At 41.2% G+C, this 22,669-nt stretch overlaps 1 protein-coding gene across 9 annotated transcripts in view; it reads left to right on the forward strand.

The window, feature by feature from the left end:
- Positions 1–22,669, forward strand: part of IRF2 (interferon regulatory factor 2) — a 47,408-nt gene that overhangs the window by 16,066 nt on the left and 8,673 nt on the right. For all 9 annotated transcript variants that reach the window (XM_081959920.1, XM_081959918.1, XM_081959917.1 and 6 more), the window contains 4 exons: positions 13,954–14,048; positions 15,361–15,460; positions 19,084–19,260; positions 20,999–21,045. In XM_081959920.1, coding sequence (XP_081816046.1) covers positions 13,962–14,048; positions 15,361–15,460; positions 19,084–19,260; positions 20,999–21,045 — 411 coding nt within the window. In that variant the 5' untranslated portion in view covers positions 13,954–13,961. The remainder of the gene's footprint in view (positions 1–13,953; positions 14,049–15,360; positions 15,461–19,083; positions 19,261–20,998; positions 21,046–22,669) is intronic.

The raw sequence follows: 22,669 nt of genomic DNA on the forward strand, positions 1-22,669 counted from the left end.
GCCACAATTTTGCTTATAAACAGAATTGGGCAATGATTCTATTTGAAACTGAACATTGTCTTTTAGGGATATATTTATGGTTCTTCATTACTATCTTACTGTATGTACTATTGCTGGGTTTTACTGCATGGGACTGTTGATGAGAGGTAATATTTTCTGCATTGCTGAGTCATTAGAGAAAATGTTTTAGCTTGCAACTGTTTAGGAGAGATAGGGAAGTCTCTTGAGAGTCGTATCTTGGTACTGCCTTCTGTTCTGAATTGTAGGTATAGAGATAATCAAGAGAACCATGCATACATACCAGTGGTGGGTTTCAAATTTTTTTAGAACCTCTTCTATAGGTGTGGCCTGCTTTGTGGGAGTGGCTTGCTAGCCATGTGACTGTGTGGGCATGGCCAACTTGTAAAATGTGGTGAAACTCACTTAACAACGCTCTTGCTTAGCAACCAAAATGTTGGCTCAGAAACTCTGCCATTTGAAGCACGCAAGTCTTAAAGCTGTCAAGTTACCTTGCACCCCTAACCATTTAGGAAAAAAAAAACAGGGGTGTTCAAACTTGACAGCTTTAAGACTTGTGGACTTCAACTCCCAGAATTCCTCCTCTTGCTCTTCATCTTGAAGAGGGGAGGGAGCTGGAACCAGTTCTAAACGGCACTGTAGATTTGTGGAACCTCTTCTATAGAAGAGGTTAGAACTGGCAGGAACCCACCCCTGATACATACATACATACATACATACATACATACATACATACATACATACATACATACGTGTGTGTATCTATGTAGGAAGAGCAGGGAGAGCAGACAGCAGGAAAGAGGACACATAGGTGCTGGCAACAGGGCAAGTGATGTCATGTGCATTAGAACATCAAACAGATATAATTTGCTAGGCTTCTAGCTAATGCCTTTGTTTGAATGGATAAAGAATGGATATCCTATTCTCTTGTGTTGTGGCTGATTTACACCATTATTTTGTTAACCATTAGCTGCTGGGTAAAGTGATACACCATAGCTTACTAATCATAATGGCTAACTTCACACCACATAGATTATACCAATTTTGTATTGGTATGCTGTGCAAACAAATTCTGAGATTAGTTTCTATAATAGGTGGTTGTGTTAGCTTTCAAAGAAAGTGTACGTTTTTTTGAATTGATTGAATTACTTTTTCTCTGTCCATTATCAATTTTCTATGAAGTTGATGTTTTATTGTGCTTTGTGGAAATAGGTGTGTTTGGTCAGATTTGAATCTCAGGCTTCAATTCTAACTTGTACAGTTTGAGGGCTAAAAGTTTCCACAAAAGGCATCAGCTCAACTTCTGTAAAATGGATATTGAAACAGAAAACCGAAACACAGATAGACTTCCTTTCATCTCAGAGCCAAAAAAGAAAAGAAAACTGCTCTTTAAACTCTTTTGTTCTGTGGAGAAAGAGGAAAATAAATTACTCTTCAGGAAAGTGTATATGGGGTTATCATTTTTCTGCTCTGGGTTCTTTTGGTCCAGGTGAGTAAATATCTTCTTATAAGACTGGGCCACAATTACTGAAGAATGAATTCTGTAGCCACCACTGCTTATTTTCTTCAGAAGCAAGAGCTCCATGAACAGTGCATTTTAATGACTGCCCTTAGAGCTGGTTCCAGAAGGCTTGTTTCAGGTGAGGAGACCAACATGAAACAACAACCTCGCCTTATATTGTGATCTCTTTGTTAGTCAGGGAAACTGCAAGTTGACAAATTATAGGACTGACCTGAATCCTTGTCTAGTTTGCATTTTATGCACTCACCCTGAATGCAAATGGTGGCAGGGATGCTTAATAAGAGCAGTTATAGCAGTCAGCAGAGTCTCATCTTTGACTTTGTGTTTTGTACAGCTGTCACTTGAGAAGGTAGCTTAAGCTTCTTCAGTTCAACTTCCCCTCACTTTAGAATGCAGTCTATGTTTTACCTGGGTCACAATATCCATTTGGCAGGTGAATGTACTGAAATCCCTAGAGCCCTTTAGGTGCATGCAAAATATACTCATTCATATTACGGGTAAGGATATTAAGTAAGATTCAGAAAGTATGATAGCTATAATGGGGTCAGCAGACAAGAAAATGCCCCCCTCCCCAAGTTCCACTATTGCAAGATGTGGAATAGGTAACGTCTTACATATGGCTTTAAAGGGACATTTGACAAATTCCTAGAAGATACCTCCCTTGGGCTACTAATATAATAATCTTAATGCAATAATACCTGCATCTGTTAACATAAGCTGCGATTTAAGCCTCCAGATATCCAATACCACTGCTGAGGTGGTGCAGTTCACCAGCTGTTTGGTGCCAGTTGGTTGCCCTTTGGGTACAAAAGAGTCATTTCATTCTAATTAATTGATCAAGCAAGGATGACCCTGCTTATTTGCCCTGAAGACTCGCTTGGCTTTCACATACAATTTGGAGGCAACATTACAAATGCCAGTTAAAGTCAGGATGGGAATCAAAGTCTGAATTAAATACAACTCATGCGGTTGCTCCCCACATTTTTAAAAAGTTATTTTCATATGAACACTTATAATATCAGGAATCTGACCCCTCCCCTTTACAGAAAAAGAATATGCTGCCTCCCATTCTTTTGATAAGAGTTCTCATTCCAGATATTAGAATAAAATAATAGAATTCTTTATTGGCCAAGGGTGATTGGATGCCCAAGGAATTTGTCCCGGGTGCATAATTTTTTTATAGTTAATTTATTACAATTGAAAACAAAGGTTTCACATTATTTCCATGTAATGGGAATACCTGTTTAAAATTTTTAATGCCCATTGTGGGGATTAATAACTACCTAATGACAAATGCATGGAGACAAGTAGCCATGACAGGATGCATATGAATCTAGAATATCTAAACATTTCTTTTGGAAATTGATGAATTAGAGCCCTTTTAAAGAAACAGGTGTTGTTGAATATGTATTCATAATTAATAAAGTCCTACATAAAACCCCTGGATGTCCTGTTCCTTGAATTTCTATGTCCCTCTTCTAGCTGTGCTCCAGTGTTGATTCAGAGTGTTAACGTACATTAACTTGTAATTATTCATCATATTTACATCAAAAAAATAAAGGCTTGATGTTGGTTAACAAGCCAGAATCCTACCTTATGAATTTGTCTTGTTAACCAGGAATAAGACAATATTTTCCCATTATGTTATACTAGGAAATACTAGGCTTTGGCAAGCACAATTTCCTTGTGGGTTTGGGAAGTTGTAAGGGAGCACTGCATGACTATAATTTCTTTAATCAGTGTGCAAATAATTGATTACTAGGATTTGTGTATGACAGGATTTTGTTTGTGTGGTAGAAAGAATTCTAACACAGGAGGCAGGCCTTTTTGGGGAAACAGCTTATGCAACAAGTTTTTTATGTACAGAAAGAAGACATTCCAAAGCTGCTGTTGCATACAAATTGTAAAAGCTTTGGGTCTTTCTTGACACAGCTGCCTTAATACTCTTGTTAGTATATATGCATTTGTCAAGGCCCGTTTCTCATGTTACAGATGAAATATGTTCCACTTTATAAGTGCTTGAAAAGGTAATGGAAAATATGATTAAAAAGGCCAGTTCAGAATGAAAGCACAGATGTCCTCTAGTGCAGTACAAATGCAACATCTGGCTGAGGGGATCTTAAAGTTCCCAAGTTTGGACACCCCTGCCTTAAACCATTCTGCATTTCAGGTCATTGAATTTGCTGATTCCAAACCCAGCCAGCTTGGTCCTTCACGTTGTTGCAATTCACAATCCATGGCCTGGGTGGCAACCTCTTCTTCTTCCTTTTCGTCCAAAGCATAGTCATAACAAAGCTCGAAACCCTCATTGTCAGAATTTGCTAATCAACTTGACGTTTTCCTTCTTCCAGCATATCAGTGGCAAATTGTTGATGATGGTAGTAGTATGAGATCATTGGAAATGCTCCAAGGACATAAACAGGGTTTCTCCCACTTGTGACAACTTTGTTTATGACATTGTCTCAAGTAATTCTTCTGACCTGAAGAGAAGGTATTGAGATGCTCTGCTTAACTTATGGAGCTACACTTTTCTCAACTAGTTTTCAGGGTATGGAAAGGGAGGAGAGAACCATTTATTTATGTATTTACTTATCTTAAATGACTTATATATCTACTCATATTATAAGAATAAACTTGGGTGGCACCCAAAACATTTATCAACTGCCTCTTAATAGCTTGAGTCATTTGAACCATTTTGCCTGTTTCTGTCTGAGCCCAGAGACAGCCCAATCCTTTATTTGCTTACACCTGACGGAAACTTGCCAAACTAAAGCTATAAGATACTAGATATATCCTGAGAAATTCTAGGGAGTGGTTATCCTGAACTTCTTTCCTCTTTCCTCATCCAGCTTGGGACTGTGCAGTCTGGGTCTTTTTCTGGGAAAGCTGTACAAAAGAGATGGTTTGCACCATCCAAGAAAGGGACTGAGTTACTTGGCATTAAATTCACAGATTTTCTGGATAAACATTTAAACTGAACAGCGAGGACAGAGAATTAATTGATACAGAACATTTCTGTCCCCAGCAATCTAAAATTCATAGGGTTATCAGTGCATGTAACATAGATGTTTGTGCGGGTAAGATGATCAGTCCTAATGTCAAGCAAAAACAGGCATTTAATAGTGAGTGCCATACCATGTGCACAAATCATACAAGTGGCAAGAAAATAGGGGTAGTCAGACATAACACAGGTTATGTAGACAGTAAACATAGGGTCAATCAAAATGGACTCAAATATCTATCCAATGCACAGAGTATGAGGAATAAAAAGGGTGAATTAGAAATTCAAGTAAATGAGGGCAGATATGATATTGTTGCCATTACAGAAACTTGGTGGGATGAAACCCACAATTGGAACATACAGCTAGAAGGATTTAAATTATTTAAATAAATTAAATAAAAGAGGAGATGGAGTTGCACTATATGTAAGAAATAACTACATCTCTACAGAAATAGAGTACAACAAGGAGGAGAACTATCTAGAATGCATTTGGGTCAATATTAAAGGGGAGGGAAACGACATTGCCATAGGCCTATACTACAGGCCACCCAACCAAGCAGAGGAAGTAGATGAACTTTTTGCTAGTCAGCTAACTAAGTTATGTAGGAAGCACACCACAATAGTAGTGGGGGATTTTAACTACCCTGACATCAACTGGGAAACAAACTCTGCACAAAGTGGAAGATCCAACAGGTTCCTAACAAACCTAGCAGACAACTTTGTTTCCCAAAAGGTAGAGAAGGGAAAAAAGGGATCGGCCATATGGACTTAATTCTCACTAACAGAGAGGAAATGATAGAAGGTGTTGAAGCCATAGGAACCCTGGGGGCAAGTGATCATGCAATACTGGAATTCAACATTATGCAAACACAAGTGGTAGAACAAAGTCAAACTAGAGTATTGGATTTAAGAGAGCTAATTTCAATAAGCTTAGAGAGAGCTTGGGAAGGATTCCATGGATGAGAATCCTCAAGGGAAAAACAACTCAAGAAGCTTGGGAAATTTTGAAAAATGAGATTACAAAAGTTCAGTCTAGCACAATACCAGTGAAGAAGAAAAATAACAGCTCCCAAAAGAAGCCAGCATGGCTGCATAAAGAACTCTCTGACAAATTGAAAGATAAAAAGGATAAATATAAAAAGTGGAAAGAGGGGGACATAACTAAGGCAGAATATCAGCAAATAGCCCGAGCCTGTAAAGATGAAGTGAGGAACGCTAAGGCTCAGTGAAGAGAGGCTTACCACAAAAGTAAAAAATAACAAAAAAAGCTTCTTCCAACATGTTAAAAGCAAGAAAAAGTTAAAGAAACAATTGGTCCATTGCTGGGAGAAAATGGCAAGAAGGTGACAAGCAGCAGGGAGAAAGCAGATGTCAGCCTCTGCTTTGCTTGCTTGTTTTTGGCTGCCATGGTAACGGGGAGGGGGGCATGGTATTTGGGGTCGGAATATATGGTACAGGAGTGATAGTTAAAAGGGGAGTTTTGTTCTCATCATCTTCTGTGCATGCTGATGGCCAATGTTTGGACCTGGTCAAGGCCAACAGTCCTGCATACCAACCTGATGATGGTTCTTGGAGATGCAACCCACATGACACCTAAGGGAGTTGCAGATTGGGCAATGGGGTGGGGGTTGTTGGAGGGAGGGGGCTGGGCAAATGTTTGATATGTATGATTGCGCCCCCTACTGGACCGGGACGCCTTACGCACAGTCACTCATGCGCTGGTGACGTCTCGCTTGGACTACTGTAACGCTCTCTACATGGGGCTTCCCTTGAAATGCACCCGGAGGCTACAGTTGGTCCAGAACGCAGCCGCGCGGGTAATTATGGGGAGTACTAGGTACTCCCATGTGACACCGTTCCTGCGCGAGCTGCACTGGCTTCCTGTGGTCTATCGGGTGCGTTTCAAGGTTTTGATAACAATCTTTAAAGCGCTCCATGGCTCAGGACCTAGTTACTTGCGGGATCGTATTCTGCCCCATACATCCCTGCGACCAATCCGCTTGCACAGAGAGGGCCTCCTCCAGGTGCCGTCCACTAGACAGTGTCGGGGGGCGGCGCCTAGGAGTAGAGCCTTCTCTGTGGCGGGCCCAGCCCTGTGGAATGACCTCCCTCCGGATATTAGGAATACCTCTGACCTCCGCTCCTTTCGTATTAAGCTTAAGACCCACCTATTCCAAGTAGCTGGCCTGGCTCAACTTTGATCCAACCATATCGCTCCTGACGGGTTTTTTAACTGGGTATTTTAATTATATTTAATTATTTAGGGGTTTTAAACACTGTATTCTAATTGTTTTTTACTCATCAGCCGACCTCCTCCTTGTGTATGTCTCGGTATATGTCTTGGTTATATGTTTGTTTTGTTTACATATTTATTTCATATGTTTGTTGTACGCCGCCCCGAGTCCTTCGGGAGAGGGTGCGGCTAAGAAATAAATATTTATTATTATTATTATTATTATTATTATTATTATTATTATTATTATTATTATTATTATTATTTAGCGCTTTTCTGACTCAGACCGTGCTTTACTTCGCTGCTATCTATTTATAACCAGTAAAGGTACTTTTAATTCCATAAACAATGGATTTGGAGGAAAGATCTGTTAGCCCTAGGTGGTCATTGGGAGTGAGGCAGAAATATGATCCTAAGGAAATTCCTGCTGGAGTTACCACCAGCCGACGTCGGCGACCTGCAGCTGCCTGGCAGGAAGCCGAAGAAGAGGATCTCATGATGTCCCATGCTATGAAACTCTTCCAAGAGGCTTGGGAGAAACATCATTTTCGTGAGAGCCAGGCTGAGAGAGAAGCTGATTTTCCTGATCAAGAAGAGAGATGTGCAGCGGAACTGATCAGGATGGGAGAGCCCCAGCAGCAGCAGCAGCAGCCACACAAGCCCCTCCAGGGGGGGGGAGGCCCCCCGCAGATGCCGAATGGCAAAAGTTCCTCCTCTTGGTGTGAAATTTGGAGGTGACTCCAAGGAACTGCGATTTTTCTGGTCCAGGTCTGGAATTTCATGCAACAGTTTGGAGAAGATTTCCCCAACAAGGAAGCCAAAGTGAGAGCTGTGACTATGGCATTGGAGAATAAGGCGGCAGCTTGGATGGTCGCCTTGTATAATGATGACTCCCCCCTGCTGAGGAATTACAATGTGTTTATGGCTGCCCTGAGGAAGCTCTTTGATGACCCGTTAGCTGAGTGTAAGGCGAGAGCCAAGATGAAAACTCTTACTCAGGGAAGAAGTCCAGTGACTAGTACATCCAAGAGTTTAGTGAGCTGTCAGTGCATATGTGGAACTGGTCTGAGGAGGCTTTAATGGACAGTTTTATGGATGGCCTGAACCAAGATATATACCAGAACTGCAACGCTGGTACGAGCTTGCAGCAGATGTGGAGCTTGACCTAGCCAGGAATAAATACCGGGGAGACAGTGATAAAGGTAAAAATCCCACTCCCACCCACTCCCAGAGGAGCTCCGAAAGAAGGAAAGAGTTGGTCCGCAAGCAAACCCCGGTCTACCGCTTGTTTCCGTTGTGGGAAGGAGGGGCACCGAGCAGCGAGCTGCCACTCAAAATTGGCCCAAAACCCACTGCTGCTGGGGAGAGAAAGCCAGACAAACAACCAGGGAAACGAAAGGACACCGCCATGAAAGGGGTGGAACCTGTAGAAGATTTCCTTCCCAACCAAGGGGAGGAAGAGCCCTCCTTCTGGGGAAAGTGAAACTGACTCCGATGACGACCACTTGGTAAGTCCCCGATCGGGCCCTATGACCATTCCAGTAGAACTTAAAGTGCCCTCTACTGGAGCCCAAGGGAAAATGCTGACCCTCTTGGACTCTGGATCCACGCGTTGTGTAATTAGCCTGGAAGTGGTGGAGAAAATGGGATTAAGACAGAGAACTTGAAGGGGAAAAAAAATCCCCAAAGAATATTGGGACCTCAAGGAAGTTTTCAGTCAGAAGTCTTCTGACAAATTGCCCTCCCACCGCGATACTGATTGCAGCATAAAGTTAACCCCGGGGGAAAAGCTCCCTAAGGCCCAGATTTACTCGATGACCCCATGTGAAATGGAGGAATTACGGAAGTTTATTGATAAAAACTTAAAAAGGGGTTTCATAAAACCAGCTAGGCCACGGGTGGCCGCACCTGTATTGTTCAGAAAAAAGAAAGATGGCTCCTTTCGTTTATGTGTTAATTACAAAAATCTTAATGGGATTTGCATGGAAAATGTATACCCTCATCAGCAAAATCGTTGGCTAAATTGTTTATTTCACATGTATATAGGTTACATGGAGTGCCTGAATGCATTATTTCAGACAGAGGGGTTCAATTCACTTCCCTCTTTTGGAAAGAGTTCCTGAAATTGATTGGCTCCACCCAAAGGCTAAGCTCCGCCCACTATCCTCAGACTAATGGGGTTTGTGAATGGACTAACTCGATTTTGGAGCAGTACCTCCGATATTTCATCCATTATCAGGATAATTGGGCTGAACTGTTACCACATGCAGAGATGGCGTACAATAATTCTATTCACAGCAGTACCGGCATGACTCCTTTTAAAGTTGTGTTTGGTCAGGACTTTGTACCAATTCCTAAATTGCCTCGAGAAACCGCAAATTTTATCCTTAACTGAATGGAGTGATCAACTTTGGCAGTTTTGGCCCATGACCCGCAAAGCACTAAATGCGGCTCACGAGGCTCATAAAAAACAGGTGGATAAGAAAAGGACTAAGCCAAAAGAATACAAAGTTGGGGATAGGGTGTTTTTCTCCACCAAGTTCCTACAAACCACCCAAAAATCGAAGAAGCTGGGCCCAAAGTACGTAGGTCCATTCCCCATTGTGAAAATCATAAATCCTGCATCAGTAAAATTGGAGTTGCCGAAAACCCTTAGAAGAATTTATCCTGTATTTCATGTGAACCTGTTGAAACCGGAGCGCGCTTCTTCCTTTCATCCACCTCAATCTTCATCTCCGGTCCCTCTTCTTATTGAAGGAGAGCAACATTTTGAAGTTAAAGAAATCTTAGATTCCAGAAAACATAGAGGTCGCACTCAGTATTTGGTGTCCTGGAAACATTTCCCCCCTTCCCAGGCTGAATGGGTCGACAAATCTCATGTTAGGGCTCCCAGACTTTTGCAGAAGTTCTACACCAATTATCCTGATAAGCCTTGATGTTAGGATAACTGTAAATACTTATATTGTTATTTTGTATTTTTTTTTTTTTCTCTCTCTCTGCAGGGATGATATCTCTTTCTGAAGGAGGGCTGGATGTCAGCCTCTGCTTCACTTGCTTGCTTTCGGCTGCCATGGAAACGGGGAGGGGGGACATGGTGTTTGGGATGGGGAATATATGGTACAGGAGTGATAGTCAAAAAGGGAGTTTTGTTCTCACCATCTTCTGTGCATGCTGATGGCCGATGTTTGGACCTGGTCAAGGCCAATAGTCCTGCATACCAACCTGATGATGGTTCTTGGAGATGCAACCCACATGACACCTAAGGGAGTTGCAGATTGGGCAATGGGGTGGGGGTTGTTGGAGGGAGGGAGCTGGGCAAATGTTTGATATGTATGATTTCACGCTTTTCTGACTCAGATCTTGCTTTACTTCGCTGCTATCTATTCATAACCAGTAATTAATTCTATAAACAATGGAGTTGGGAGATTTCTTTCTTGGTTACTGAAGGAGGCACGCATGACAGCAGAACTATTTAACTCCTTTTTTGCATCTGTCTTTACACAAAGGGGAAAAACAGGTCAATCTACCAAAAACAGCACCATAAAAATCAGATTAGGAACACAAGTTGAAATAGGGAAGAAAATGGTAAGTGAGAACCTGTCTACCCTAGACGAGTTCAAATCACCAGGACCGGATGGATTACACCCCAGGGTTCTGAAGGAATGGCAGACGAGATCCCAGAACCACTGAACTATATCTTTCAGAGATCCTGGAGCACTAGGGAACTGCCAGAGGACTGGAAAAGAGCTGTTGTGGTTCCCATCTTCAAAAAAGGAAAAAAATAGATCCAGGAAACTATAGACCTATCAGCCTGACCTCAATACCAGGAAAGATTCTGGAAAAGATAATCAAGCAACGAATTAGTAAACACCTAGAAGTAAACAAAGTAATAACCAAAAGCCAACATGGGTTTGTCAAAAACAGATCATGCCAGACTAATCTTATTGCATTCTTCGACAAAGTCACAAAATTAGTGGACCAGAGGAATGCCATTGATATAATTTACTTAGACTTCAGTAAGGCATTTAATAAAGTAGACCATAACCTACTACTAGATAAAATAGAAAAATGTGTGTTAGACAGCATCACCACCAGATGGATTCATAACTGGCTGACCAACCGCAGCCAGTAGTGTAGTCCTCGATGGAACTGCATCTACATGGAGAGAGCTATGCAGTGGAGTACCCCAAGGCTCTGTTTTAGGCCCAGTACTCTTCAACATCTTCATCAATGATTTGGATGAGGGAATAAATGGGGAACTCCTCAAATTTGCAGATGAGCAAGATGGCAGTAATAGCCAACATTCCAGAAGACAGGCTTAACATACAGAAGGATCTTGACAAACTTGAACATTGGGCACTATCTAGCAAAATGAAATTCAATGGTGAAAAGAGTAAGGTTCTACATTTAGGCAAGAAAAACGAAATGCACAGGTATAGTATAAGTGGTACCTTGCTCAATAGTAGTAACTGTGAGAGGGAGTCCTAGTGGACAACCATTTAAATATGAGCCAACAGTGTGCAGCAGCTGCCAAAAAAGCCAACACAGTTCTAGGCTGCATAAGCAGAGGGATAGAATCAAGATCATGTGAAGTGTTAATACCAATTTATAATGCCTTGGTAAGGCCACACTTGGAATACTGCATTCAGTTTTGGTTGCCACAATGTAGAAAAGATGTGGAGACTCTAAAAAGAGTGCAGAGAAGAGCAACAAAGATGATTAGGGGACTGGAGACTAAAACATATGAAGAACGGTTGCAGGAACTGGGTACGTCTAGTTTAATGAAAAGAAGGACTAGGGGAGACATGATAGCTGTGTTCCAATATCTCAGGGGTTGCCACAGAGAAGAGGGAGTCAAACTATTCTCCAAGGCACCTGAGGGTAGAACAAGAAGCAATGGGTGGAAACTAATTAAGGAGAGAAGTAACTTAGAACTGAGGAGAAATTTCCTGACAGTTAGAACAATTGATCAATGGAACCGCTTGCCTCCAGAAGTTGTGAATGCTGCAACAGTGGAAGTTTTTAAGAAGATGTTGGATAGCCATATGTCTGAAATGGTATAGGGTTTCCTGCCTGGGCAGGGGGTTGGACTAGAAGACCTCCAAGGTCCCTTCCAACTCTGCTATTGTAATATATATATATCAACAAAACTACAAGGTGGGCTGGCTAACTTGAGTGCATGGAGAGCAGGAAGCTTTGGCCTTGCACGCCTGTATTTTCTAGATATTGTGGCAGAAAGATTAGAAACCTTTGCTTTTATTTTAATTTAGCAAGGCTTCCTCCAAAGTGATCATTCTGCTTAGTTTAAACTGCATCTTACTAATAAGCCAAGTTATAAATCACCACCAGATCCTAATCTCCTTGTAGCAATCATCATAGTTTAATGAAACATAGCTTCCTATAGAAAGTTCAGCTAATTTACAAGCAGAAGTAACTTCCTAATTGATTTCTAAGGAGATTCCTAGTCATGCGAATGATGGTTGCCCCAAGCGTGCTTTTTCAAGAGGCAACTGGAAATTCCTTTGTTTTTCCTTGAAGATGTTTCATTTCTCATCCAAGAGGTTTCTTCAGTTCTGAACGGAAGAAGCTTCTTGGCTGAGAAGTGAAACTCCTTCAACAACAAAACCAAGAGTGTCCAGTTGTCTCTTGTAAAGCACCTTTGGGGAATTTCTAATTGATTTTTCAGGCCCACTCTAAAGGAGGGGAAATTAATACTTCAGCACTGCATGTGAAACAGTTGTGCCTCCCTGAAAATATCCGCCCCCATAACACATGTAGTAAGGCATATAGTACTCCAGAAGTAGTTAAACTACCTCTTTATTCCTGGAATTGAGTATGCTGGTTAGGGCTTGAAAGGAAGTGTAATCTGACAGCCTCTGAGGAGTTGCATTTTTCTAACCCCTGCCTTAAGCATTCCTATGTGGGTCATCTAGGAATAGTAGCTGCTTTGAAGCTCTTCAGCTATTTGATGTAATGGAACTAATGTACAAAACGGTAAGCCAGCAGAAAACATATTTTTTTGTTGTTTTAGAACAATGCTCTAGCAATTAATTTACGTTTGGTGTCTTTTTGACTAAACAAGGTATACACTGGAGGTTATGCTCTAATTCTTGAAATCTTACTTGTCTACATTCCAACTGTATGTGTTGATCTTGTGTGAGGTCAGTTCTATATTCAGCATAGCCCAGCATATCAGTTTATTTTCTCGAAGCATGACAACCTCCATCCATTATGACATTCCTGATTCATATATTGTTACTATGGTATCGTTTTACTGATAAATTATATTGTAGGTCCATAATTTATGATCACATTTGCTCTCTGGACACTGTTATGGTTTATGGTACCTGGTAAATGATTCTAATCTCAATGAATTCAATAAAAATAGGTTGATGTATCCTTGGAAAAGCGTAAAGGTTCCAACAATTTGTTCCAACATTAATTCACCAATGACCACACTGACTGAGTTCCTTGGATAACTCCCAGTTACCAGTGAATGTTTAAGCTTACAGGGTATAAGGTTAGAAACCTTACCAGTCTTAGCTTTAACATATTTTCCCAGTTATGCAGAGGTGAAATGTTACCAGTTCTCCCAAACCATTAGTAAAAAATGCTACAGATTTGCCCGAACTAGTAGTAAAATAATGCTACCGGTTCGGGCAAACCGGTAGTTCTGATGAATAGTTGTGTGACAATCAGCTGTGCCGCGTGATTTAGAAATCGTGAGGCATAGCTGATTGTCAAAACTACTGGTTTGCCCAAACTGGTTTGAGCGAACTGGTAGTTCCGACAATTAGCACCTGCGGTGCGCGTGCGCATATGAAGCAAACCGGTAGCAGACGTCAGAGCATCTGATGTCTTAGGAAAAAGGTTGGGGGTACACTTAGCTCTTCCTTTGAGATCAGCAAGATTCAAAGAGGGCTTAACTTTTTTTATGAAGATATTCTTAAGTTGAAGGAGTGTTGAAAATTGTCAAGAGATGTAGACATTTCACTGATGGAGTGTAAAGTAAATGCTCATAAGAACTAAATAACCATTCAGGAAAGATTAACCAAGATTCAGTCTGTTGATATTGTTTTACTGTACATCAAAACATTCAGCATTCATTGGCTTGAGTATTTAATCAAAAGGAAATATGAATTTGGCTTTCAAAATAATCAGTGCTTCCTCTTCTTGCAGAGGAAACAATGCCTGTGGAAAGAATGCGAATGCGGCCATGGCTAGAGGAACAAATAAATTCAAACAAAATCCCAGGGCTGAAATGGCTAAATCAGGTAAGGCGAGCCTGCATTTGTAAGCAGTGAGAAATAAACCAGACCATCTTTTGTAAAGCAAGGCTGCAGAGTATTCAAAAGAATGTTCTGTAGAGTATGCTACTACAAGCAAAATGAATGAGCCACATGCTTTGGATAGTTTGTTTTGTTCTTTGCTGCCTAAAGGGTTGCCTCTTTGTGTGATCTGTCTGTCTGTCCATCCATGCACACAGAGAATTTCTTCTGTGCAGACTTGAGTCTTCCAAAAGATGTGACGGCTTTTAATTCTCCAGGAAAGGGGAGCTTTACTTATGGTAGCACACTACAAAGTCCTCGTTTCCAATGCTTTGCTTAGCCTTAATAACAAACACTATGCTCACTTTGGTCAAGCCATTGTTTATCATTCTGATTTTATAAAGCAGAGATAAGCCAGTCACCTGATTCACTTGTAACTAGAATATTTGCCTCCCCTTTTTTTGTAACAAACAAGGAGGTATCCAGTTTCATGATCTCTATAAAAAGGAGGAAGATTTCAATTTGGCTTTCTGAATGATACCTCCTATAGTGTTTGTGTCTTTATATATGAATCTGGAATAGATTAAGTGGACCAGTGGGATTTGCTAAATCTTTCCCCTTAAGAAAAGGGAAGTTTTCCCTCGAGTAGCCTATAAAATCTAAAAATGTTGTTTTCGAAAGTGTAATAACACACAGTACCTCAATTTTAATATTAATTGATTCGTGCATCATGTATATTATTTTGGGAGAGTACTACAATTTGAAATGATAAAGAGCTGTCTCATCAGCATCCTCATTTTTAAAGATTTAAATAAGTGCTTTTTAAGCTTGGTAATTTAAGATGTGTGGACTTAAACTCCCAGAATAACCCCAACCAGTAGCAGAATTCTAAGAATTGAAGTCCACACACATCTTAAAATTGAAAAACACCTCTTTAAAAGTTCTATCTTCTCTTGTTTGCCCTCCCAGAATACCCTCATCATCTCAGCTTCCCTCTGTCTTTCTTCTAAACCCAATATTAAAAAAAAGTAGATTGCAACCAACTGTGATCATTTTTTAAGAATGCTGGTTGTGGTATGTGAACCAAAAAAGCAATATTACAAATAAATGCTATAGGCAGAATCTCACATTGCCATTAAAAAAGTAAAATATTTAAAAATATATTCAGAGATCTAAAAGAGCCTGACAGCATCCAGAGATATGTCCTTTAACATTCTGGTGATCCTGGGTGACTGATTGTCTAGCTTTGCTGTAAGTATCTAAGATTTACATTTGTGAGCTAATTCTTTATGTGTCCTACTTGATCCCTACTTCTCAGGAAAAGAAGATTTTTCAGATTCCTTGGATGCATGCTGCACGTCACGGGTGGGATGTCGAGAAAGATGCTCCTTTATTTCGGAATTGGGCCATTCACACTGGTATGGAAACTTAATTTTACTGGGTTGGTTTCTTATTGAATTTCTCTATTTTTCTCACTGATACTCCTTTCTGTTTTGCTGTTCTGTGTGATCAAAGTCATTAGTACCCTAACATGGCAAAGTAAGTTAAAGTGCCCTCTCTGTTTCAAATGGATAGAGCAGTGGTTTTCCACCTTGGAAACTTGAAAATGTGTGGACTTTAACTCTCCGAATTCTCCAGCCTACATGACTGCTTGGGGAAGTCTGAGAGTTGAAGTCCCTACATCTTCAAGTTGGCTATGTTGAGAAACACTGGGAAAGAGAATCCTTGAAGTATATAAGTAAAGTCACTTAAATATCAGATGTGTCCGTATGCTTTGCTCCTGAAAATTGATTTCTGGGACAACATGTGGGTAAATATGGATTATCAATGAGAAACTTGCTGATTTGATTGTCTAGAACAGTGATTCTCAACCTTTTCTTCACCATGGACCCCCTTTAAATACCTTTTGTGGCCATGGACCACCAAGATTAACTCATTACATTTAAATCATAACATTTCTTCAAGCCTTCATGGACCTCCTGTGATGACATTGTGGACCCCCAGGTTGAGAGCCACTGAACTCTATGTAGCTGTAGAGTCTAAAAGATCTTGGTTCTGATTCCTCTATCACAGTGGTGGGCAACCTTTTTTTTCAACTGAGCCAAATCTCGCCAAAACCACGATTGAAATTTATTTGGAGAGCCGCATTTTTAAAACCGAAAATACATAGGATGGTACACTGTTTTTAGTTTCAATAAGTTTTTATTGAGAATATTCCGCATGCAAGTATCCACATAGGTGGGGAGGATACAAATAACACAACTAATAAAATAAAAACTTTAGAACGATATTATTTATCGATAACGTTAAATTCCGTAAAATTTGCCTTACAATGTAGAGAAAATTACATCCTGACAATGACTGACAAAGTTGCAACCACTAATGTGAACATTGGCCTTGCATTTCCTTGGATAGTTTGAGTAAGTCAGGTTTGTATGTTGCTGCTTTTAATTTCATCTCCCTCTCCCACTTTCTTTCTTTTTTTCTTTTTCTTTCTCTCTCTCTCTCTGGCTCTTTGTCTCTCTCTCCCTCCCTCCCTCTCTGTCTCCCTCTGTCATTTTCTCTGGGTGTCTATCTGTCTGTCTCTTTCTGTATCTCTGTCTCTCTCTCCTCCTTCCCCCATCTCTGTCACTCTGTGTGTGTGTGTGTGTGTGTGTGTGTGTCTGTCTCTCACTCACTCTGTGTGTGTGTGTGTCTGTCTCTGTCTCTCCCTCTGTCTCTCTCCCCTCCCTCTCTCTCTGTCACTCTGTGTATGTGGGTGTGTCTGTCTCTCACTCATTCACTTAATCACTCACTCTGTGTGTGTGTCTCTCTCTGTCTGTCTATCTTTCTCTCCCTCCCTCCCCCTCTGTGTGTGTTTGTGTGTGTGTCTGTCAGTCTCTCTCTGATTCCCTCCCTCACTCCCTCTCTGTTCCTCTCTCTGTCTGTCTGTCTCATTCACACACACACACACACACACACACACACACACACACACTGTGGTCACCTTGTTGAGTGTTCCAATCACATTTGAAATGTGATTGGAACACTCAACAAGGTGACCACAGTGTGTGTGTGAGTGAGACAGACAGACAGAGAGAGGAACAGAGAGAGGGAGTGAGAGAGGGAATCAGAGAGAGACTGACAGAGACGAATCAGAGAGGTACTTTTAACTACCTGGCAGCGGCGTTTTGGCTTGGGGGGCTCCTCAGAACTTCCCAAGACTTCGGAGGGAAGTTTACAGCCCTCCCTCGGAACGCTTCGGAGGGAAGCTTCTTCAAAAGCCCTGGCGAGTGACAAGAAGTCTCCCAGGCTTTAATTTGCCAAGCTGTGCGCACGCGCCTGTTTTCCACGCCGTGGAGCAGCGGCGAGATTCTGCGCGGCGAGCGATGATTCCGGGGGCCATCCGGGAAGATGAGGAACGCGAGGGGGGACCCTGCCCCCCCACTGATGGCCCCCGGAATCATCGCTTGCCGCCCAGAATCTTGCCGCTGCTCCACGCCGTGGAAAACAGGCGCGCGCGTACAGCTCGGCAAATTACAGCCTGGGAGACTTGTCTCGCCGGGGTTTTGCAGAAGCTTCCCTCCAAAGCCCGAGAGGAGGGAGGGAAGCGGGCGCCCGGCACACAGAAGAGCCAGATTAAAATGTTTAAAGAGCCGCATTTGGCTCGCGAGCCGCGGCTTGCCGACCACTGCTCTATCACAAATACTTGAGTTGCGAAACCGAATGAAACCAAATCCCCTCCTATCCATATTCTGAAGGTGATTCGGCCCTTTGTCTCCACCTCTTAAGAACTACCACACTTAAATATGGGGATACACTTGTGACCTACAAAAAGCATTTTGTTATATTTGGCCTTTGGGCAGGTGCAGAAAACAGTCAACTTCTCCAGAAGTTGGACTCGGGCACATCTGTAAGGGTGGAGCTGGTTCAATGGGCTCCAGGGAGTATGCCTTGGGAATGGTTGTCAATTGATATCACATCCACAAAGGTGATGGAACAACTTAGGTTCAAACCAGGACATCTTCAGCTAATGCTGAACCCTTCTTGGCAGTATGCCGCCCAGTTAACCCTTATATTTCTTCAATGTTTTTGATCAGTTAATGTTTTATAGGAATCGTTTTTGGTAGATTAAACCAATGGTGTTATAGACTTATATTAGAAAATCTCCAAAGCACCTGAAAGTTTCCAAAGCAGAAGTCAGGAGAAGCAGCAAGGGATGGAAATTAATCAAGGAAAGAACCAACCGAGAACTAAGGAGAAATTTTCTGTCAGTTAGGACCAATGTACCATATTTTTTGGAGTATAAGATGCACTGGAGTATAAGATGCACCAAGGTTTTGAAGAGGCAAATTAAGTTTTTGCACTCTGCAGACCTCCCAAAAATGGCCCGTTTTTTTGCAAAAACGGGCCCATTTTTTTTGTCAAACAAAGGGCATGCATAGCCTTTAGGAGGCTTATAGAGTGCTCCTGGGGGCTGGGGGAGGCAAAATTGAGCAAATATCGCCCTTTTCCTCTCATTTCTGCCCTCCCCAGCCCCCAGGAGCAGTCTGCAAGGCTCCTAAAAGCTATGTGCGGCCATTTTGGTGAAGGGTTTTAGGAGGAAAAAAATGCTGTATTCAGTGTATAAGACACGCCCAGATTTTCAGCCTCTTTTTTGAGGGAAAAAGACACGTCTTATACTCCGAAAACTACGATAACTGCTTGCCTCCTGAGGTGCTCCAACACTGGAGGTTTTTAAGAAGAGACTGGACAACTATTTGTTTGTAATGGTATAGGGGTTCCTGCTTGAGCAGAAGATTGGACTAGAAGATCTCCAAGGTCCTTTCCAAGTTCCCCTCACCGTTTTATTCAAACTGCTACGCAGATATTTTAAATTAAAGAAAAACCCTGTATCACTTTTTTACAGTCCCTGTCTTTCTGTGGCCTTTGTTTGCACTGCATTTCCTTCCCCTCCTGTCAAATTAATCATTGACTTTTAAACCGGTGTTACAACAACAGTCTCTTCCACTTCAAGATAAAGTCCAGTTACCAATAATTTTTTTCTTCCTTTTTTGATTAGGAAAGTACCAGCCAGGAGTCGATAAAGCAGATCCAAAGACATGGAAGGCCAATTTTCGATGTGCGATGAACTCCTTGCCAGACATAGAAGAAGTTAAAGACAAAAGCATCAAGAAAGGGAACAATGCTTTTAGAGTGTATCGAATGCTGCCGTTATCTGAGAGGCCTTCTAAGAAAGGTAAATGAAAGAATTGTGATAGTTCCTAACTTATGGGACAGCAGCTAACTGCTTTTTAAGAGATTTCCCAATATATCAAAACTCCAGTTCACAGAATTTCCACTAGATCAAAACAAACAAAGCTTAACAGCCTCAGTACACTTAGGAAACCAGAGGGGAAAGCTGGGAAAAGACAGATTAAGACGCACGTGGATCAACAGGCAGGCATGGTCATAGCAGTGGTGGGTTCCTGCCAGATCGCACCGGATCGCGCGCTCCCTTTCGGCGCTAAACCCGGAAGTACGGTGTTGCCCCGCCCCTGGCGACGCGACGACGCTTGCCTGCGCTCCACCAGCTCGGCTGGGAACGGAGACGTTTCTCTGCTCAGCAATGTCTTCAGTGGAGTGGTGGCAGCCTGGCAGGCTGAGCCTGCGTCCCTTTCAGGCGCTCCGCTCCGCTGAGGAAACGTCTCCGTTCCCAGCCGAGCTGGTGGAGCGCAGGCAAGCGTCTTCGCGTCGCCAGGGGCGGGGCAACACCGTACTTCCGGGTTTAGCGCCGAAAGGGAGCGCGCGATCCGGCAGGAACCCACCACTGGGTCATAGGCACATCTACTAAGTGAATGCAATCACCTAAGAAGAATAAAAATAAAAATAAGTCTTTAAAGTCCTCATTTCCATACTGAAACATCCTTCCCTTCATCTGTATGGATGAGCACAAATGGTCTTGGCTCTGTCAGCACTTCCTATGACACCATCAAATTCCATGGCTTTTTTTTTAAAATGTTCTTAAAACTGATAATCAAAGGAGAAAAGAAGAGTTGCGCATGAATTCCTGGCACCCCAGTTGTTGTTTTTTTAAGTCCCTTTTCAGAAAATGGGAAAAAGTCTTTCATTGCTAGTCAGAATAGAAAACATTGTCAATGATGATAAGGACCCTGGCATTCATCCCCTTCTGATATATCAATAATATCAGTTTGCGTCAAAGGAAAACAGAAGGATCGAAACCATGTTACTTGCTACTTGCTTAGTACTTCGCTAACCTCCCTGACCTGAATAATTAAACATGGAAATGAGAGGGGAAAAAATCTCAGAAGATTTTGCAGAAAATTTTAGCTTCTTTTTTTCCCTTGCTTTGGCAGGTAGTGATTAGAAAAGCATAGTATCTTATTATTTTAGAAGACAACTCCAGAAACTGAAAAGAAAAACAATAATACCAGCTATTGTACTCCAAATGTAGAGAGGGATCCATTCCAATATTTGAGTGGCTGCCACAGAGAGGAAGGCGTCAAGCTATTTTCCAAGGCACCTGAAGGCCAGAAAAGGAATAATGAATGGAAACTGATCAAGGAGAGATCCAAACTAGAAAGAAGGAGAAATTTTCTGACAGTGAGAACAATCAACCGAACAACTTGCCTTCAGAAGTTGTGGGAGTTTCATCACTGGAGGCTTACAGGAAGAGATTGGACTGCCATTTGCGGAAACCCTGCTTGGGCAGGAGGTTGGATTAGATGACCTACAAGATCCCTACCAACTCTGTTAATCTAATCTAATCCTCATTGATATGGGGGATCTTGGAGAATAATGTCAGTTCTGTTTGTGCGTCTTCACATATTTTCAGTGTGATTTAAATAAGTAGCATTTTTCAGGTATTATTGACCTGATTATTCTATTAAATTCATGTGAAAATCTTTTATTTGCAAATAATGGCCTTAATTTTTGTCAGGAAGTGACTGTATATATTTTTTCTTGCATTTCTACAGGAAAGAAACCAAAGTCTGACAAGGAAGATAAAATTAAACAAATTAAGGTATTTTTTTGTTATCATTTCAAGGCTAAAGAACATGTCATTTCTGGATTAAAAACATTCTGAAAAAATATTTCATATTATTAACCCTTTTTATCAAAAGGACTAAACAGACATTTTATTCAGTTAACTTCATTCAGACGTAATAGTTGACCCAGCTGGAAAATATGCTTAATATAATTGGTCTTTTAAATAATTGAAGGTGAAGATTGATTCTTTTCAGGTGCAGGCTCTATGAGAGAGGACAGTCACATTTTACCTTCCCCCACATGACAGGAAGAAATACAATTTACTTCTTCCAATACTGCATTTCTAATAAGGAGTCTCCTTTTCTCACATCCATGATTATTGAAATGAAAACCAAAGTGTAGCAGAATTAGATATTGTCTGCTTCTGTTTTTTTAAAGGTTGTAATAATGGCTGATTTATTAGAATGGAGTGGAGTAGAGTAGAGTAGAGTAGAATAGAATAGAATAGACTAGAATAGCATAACAGAGTTGGAAGGGACCTTGGAGGTCTTCTAGTCCAACCCTCTGCTTAGGTAGGAAACCCTATAACATTTCAGACAAATAGTTATCTGATCTCTTTTAAAACTTCCAGTGTTGGAGCATTTACAACTTCTGGAGTAAGTTGTATTATAAGCATGTATATTTTTATTGTACGCCGCCCCGAGTCCCCTGTGGAGAGGGAGCGGCTAACAAATTAAAAATTTGAATTTGAATTTGATAAGACACTATCAAAATATGTTTCTAACCATTGGATTGAGACCGTTCTGCTGGCTCATGAAAAATATTGACATTTTTCTCAGTTATCCAGATTTCTAGTTACTGAACTCATGGCAAATAGCATCATGATTGGTGGGGGTCTTTCATTCACCATCTGTTGTGTTATCCCAGACGTTTTTATGGCATGACAAAAGTATGTGTAGCACTCAAATCTCTCTAGGAGGACACAAAGTGATAATTGCCAGGTGCTTCTGCATTACATAATTGCTTTTGTCTTTGAAAAGTTAATTCTCATAATATATTCTGCACAAGGAATTAAACAGGGGAGAGACTTTTCCCTTCCTCCTGTCAGCACATGTAACATTAGTAACATCCTATGCAATTATCTGGCTGCACTTTCCAAAGTTGATAGGCGTTATCTACACAGTTTCAATAGTCTGTTTGCAGACTTCAGGAACACAAACAGAAATATAGAATTTTGCCATATGAGGAGGCAAGAAGCTTCCTCTTCAGGCAGCAGGTGTTTATTTTATTGGAAAAAACCAAATCAGTTATAACTTCTGTTTTCCTGCTCCATCTATCTAAAAATGGAGGGTTTTATTTCTATTACTTTCTTTTTCCTTGGAAAGATATGGAAGTAAAAAAACTAAACCAAAGTGATGAAAACAAACACAATAATTCTTTCTTGACCTGGACTACCAAATATATGATCACAAATTGATTAAGAATGGGGAATGGGGAACTTAATAATTAAGTTTTATGAATTTGATTTTGTAGGAGGTAGAAATTTTCTAAGTTCATGCATTTTAGTTAGAAGAACCACTTGAGTTTACTTGGAAGGCTATGACAAATATTTAATAAGAAAAGTTGTTGGAGATGGTGATACCTAGGCTAATTTCTTA

This window comes from Natrix helvetica, assembly GCF_964273705.1.
Source record: "Natrix helvetica genome assembly, chromosome: 7".
Classification (NCBI taxonomy): domain Eukaryota; kingdom Metazoa; phylum Chordata; class Lepidosauria; order Squamata; family Natricidae; genus Natrix; species Natrix helvetica.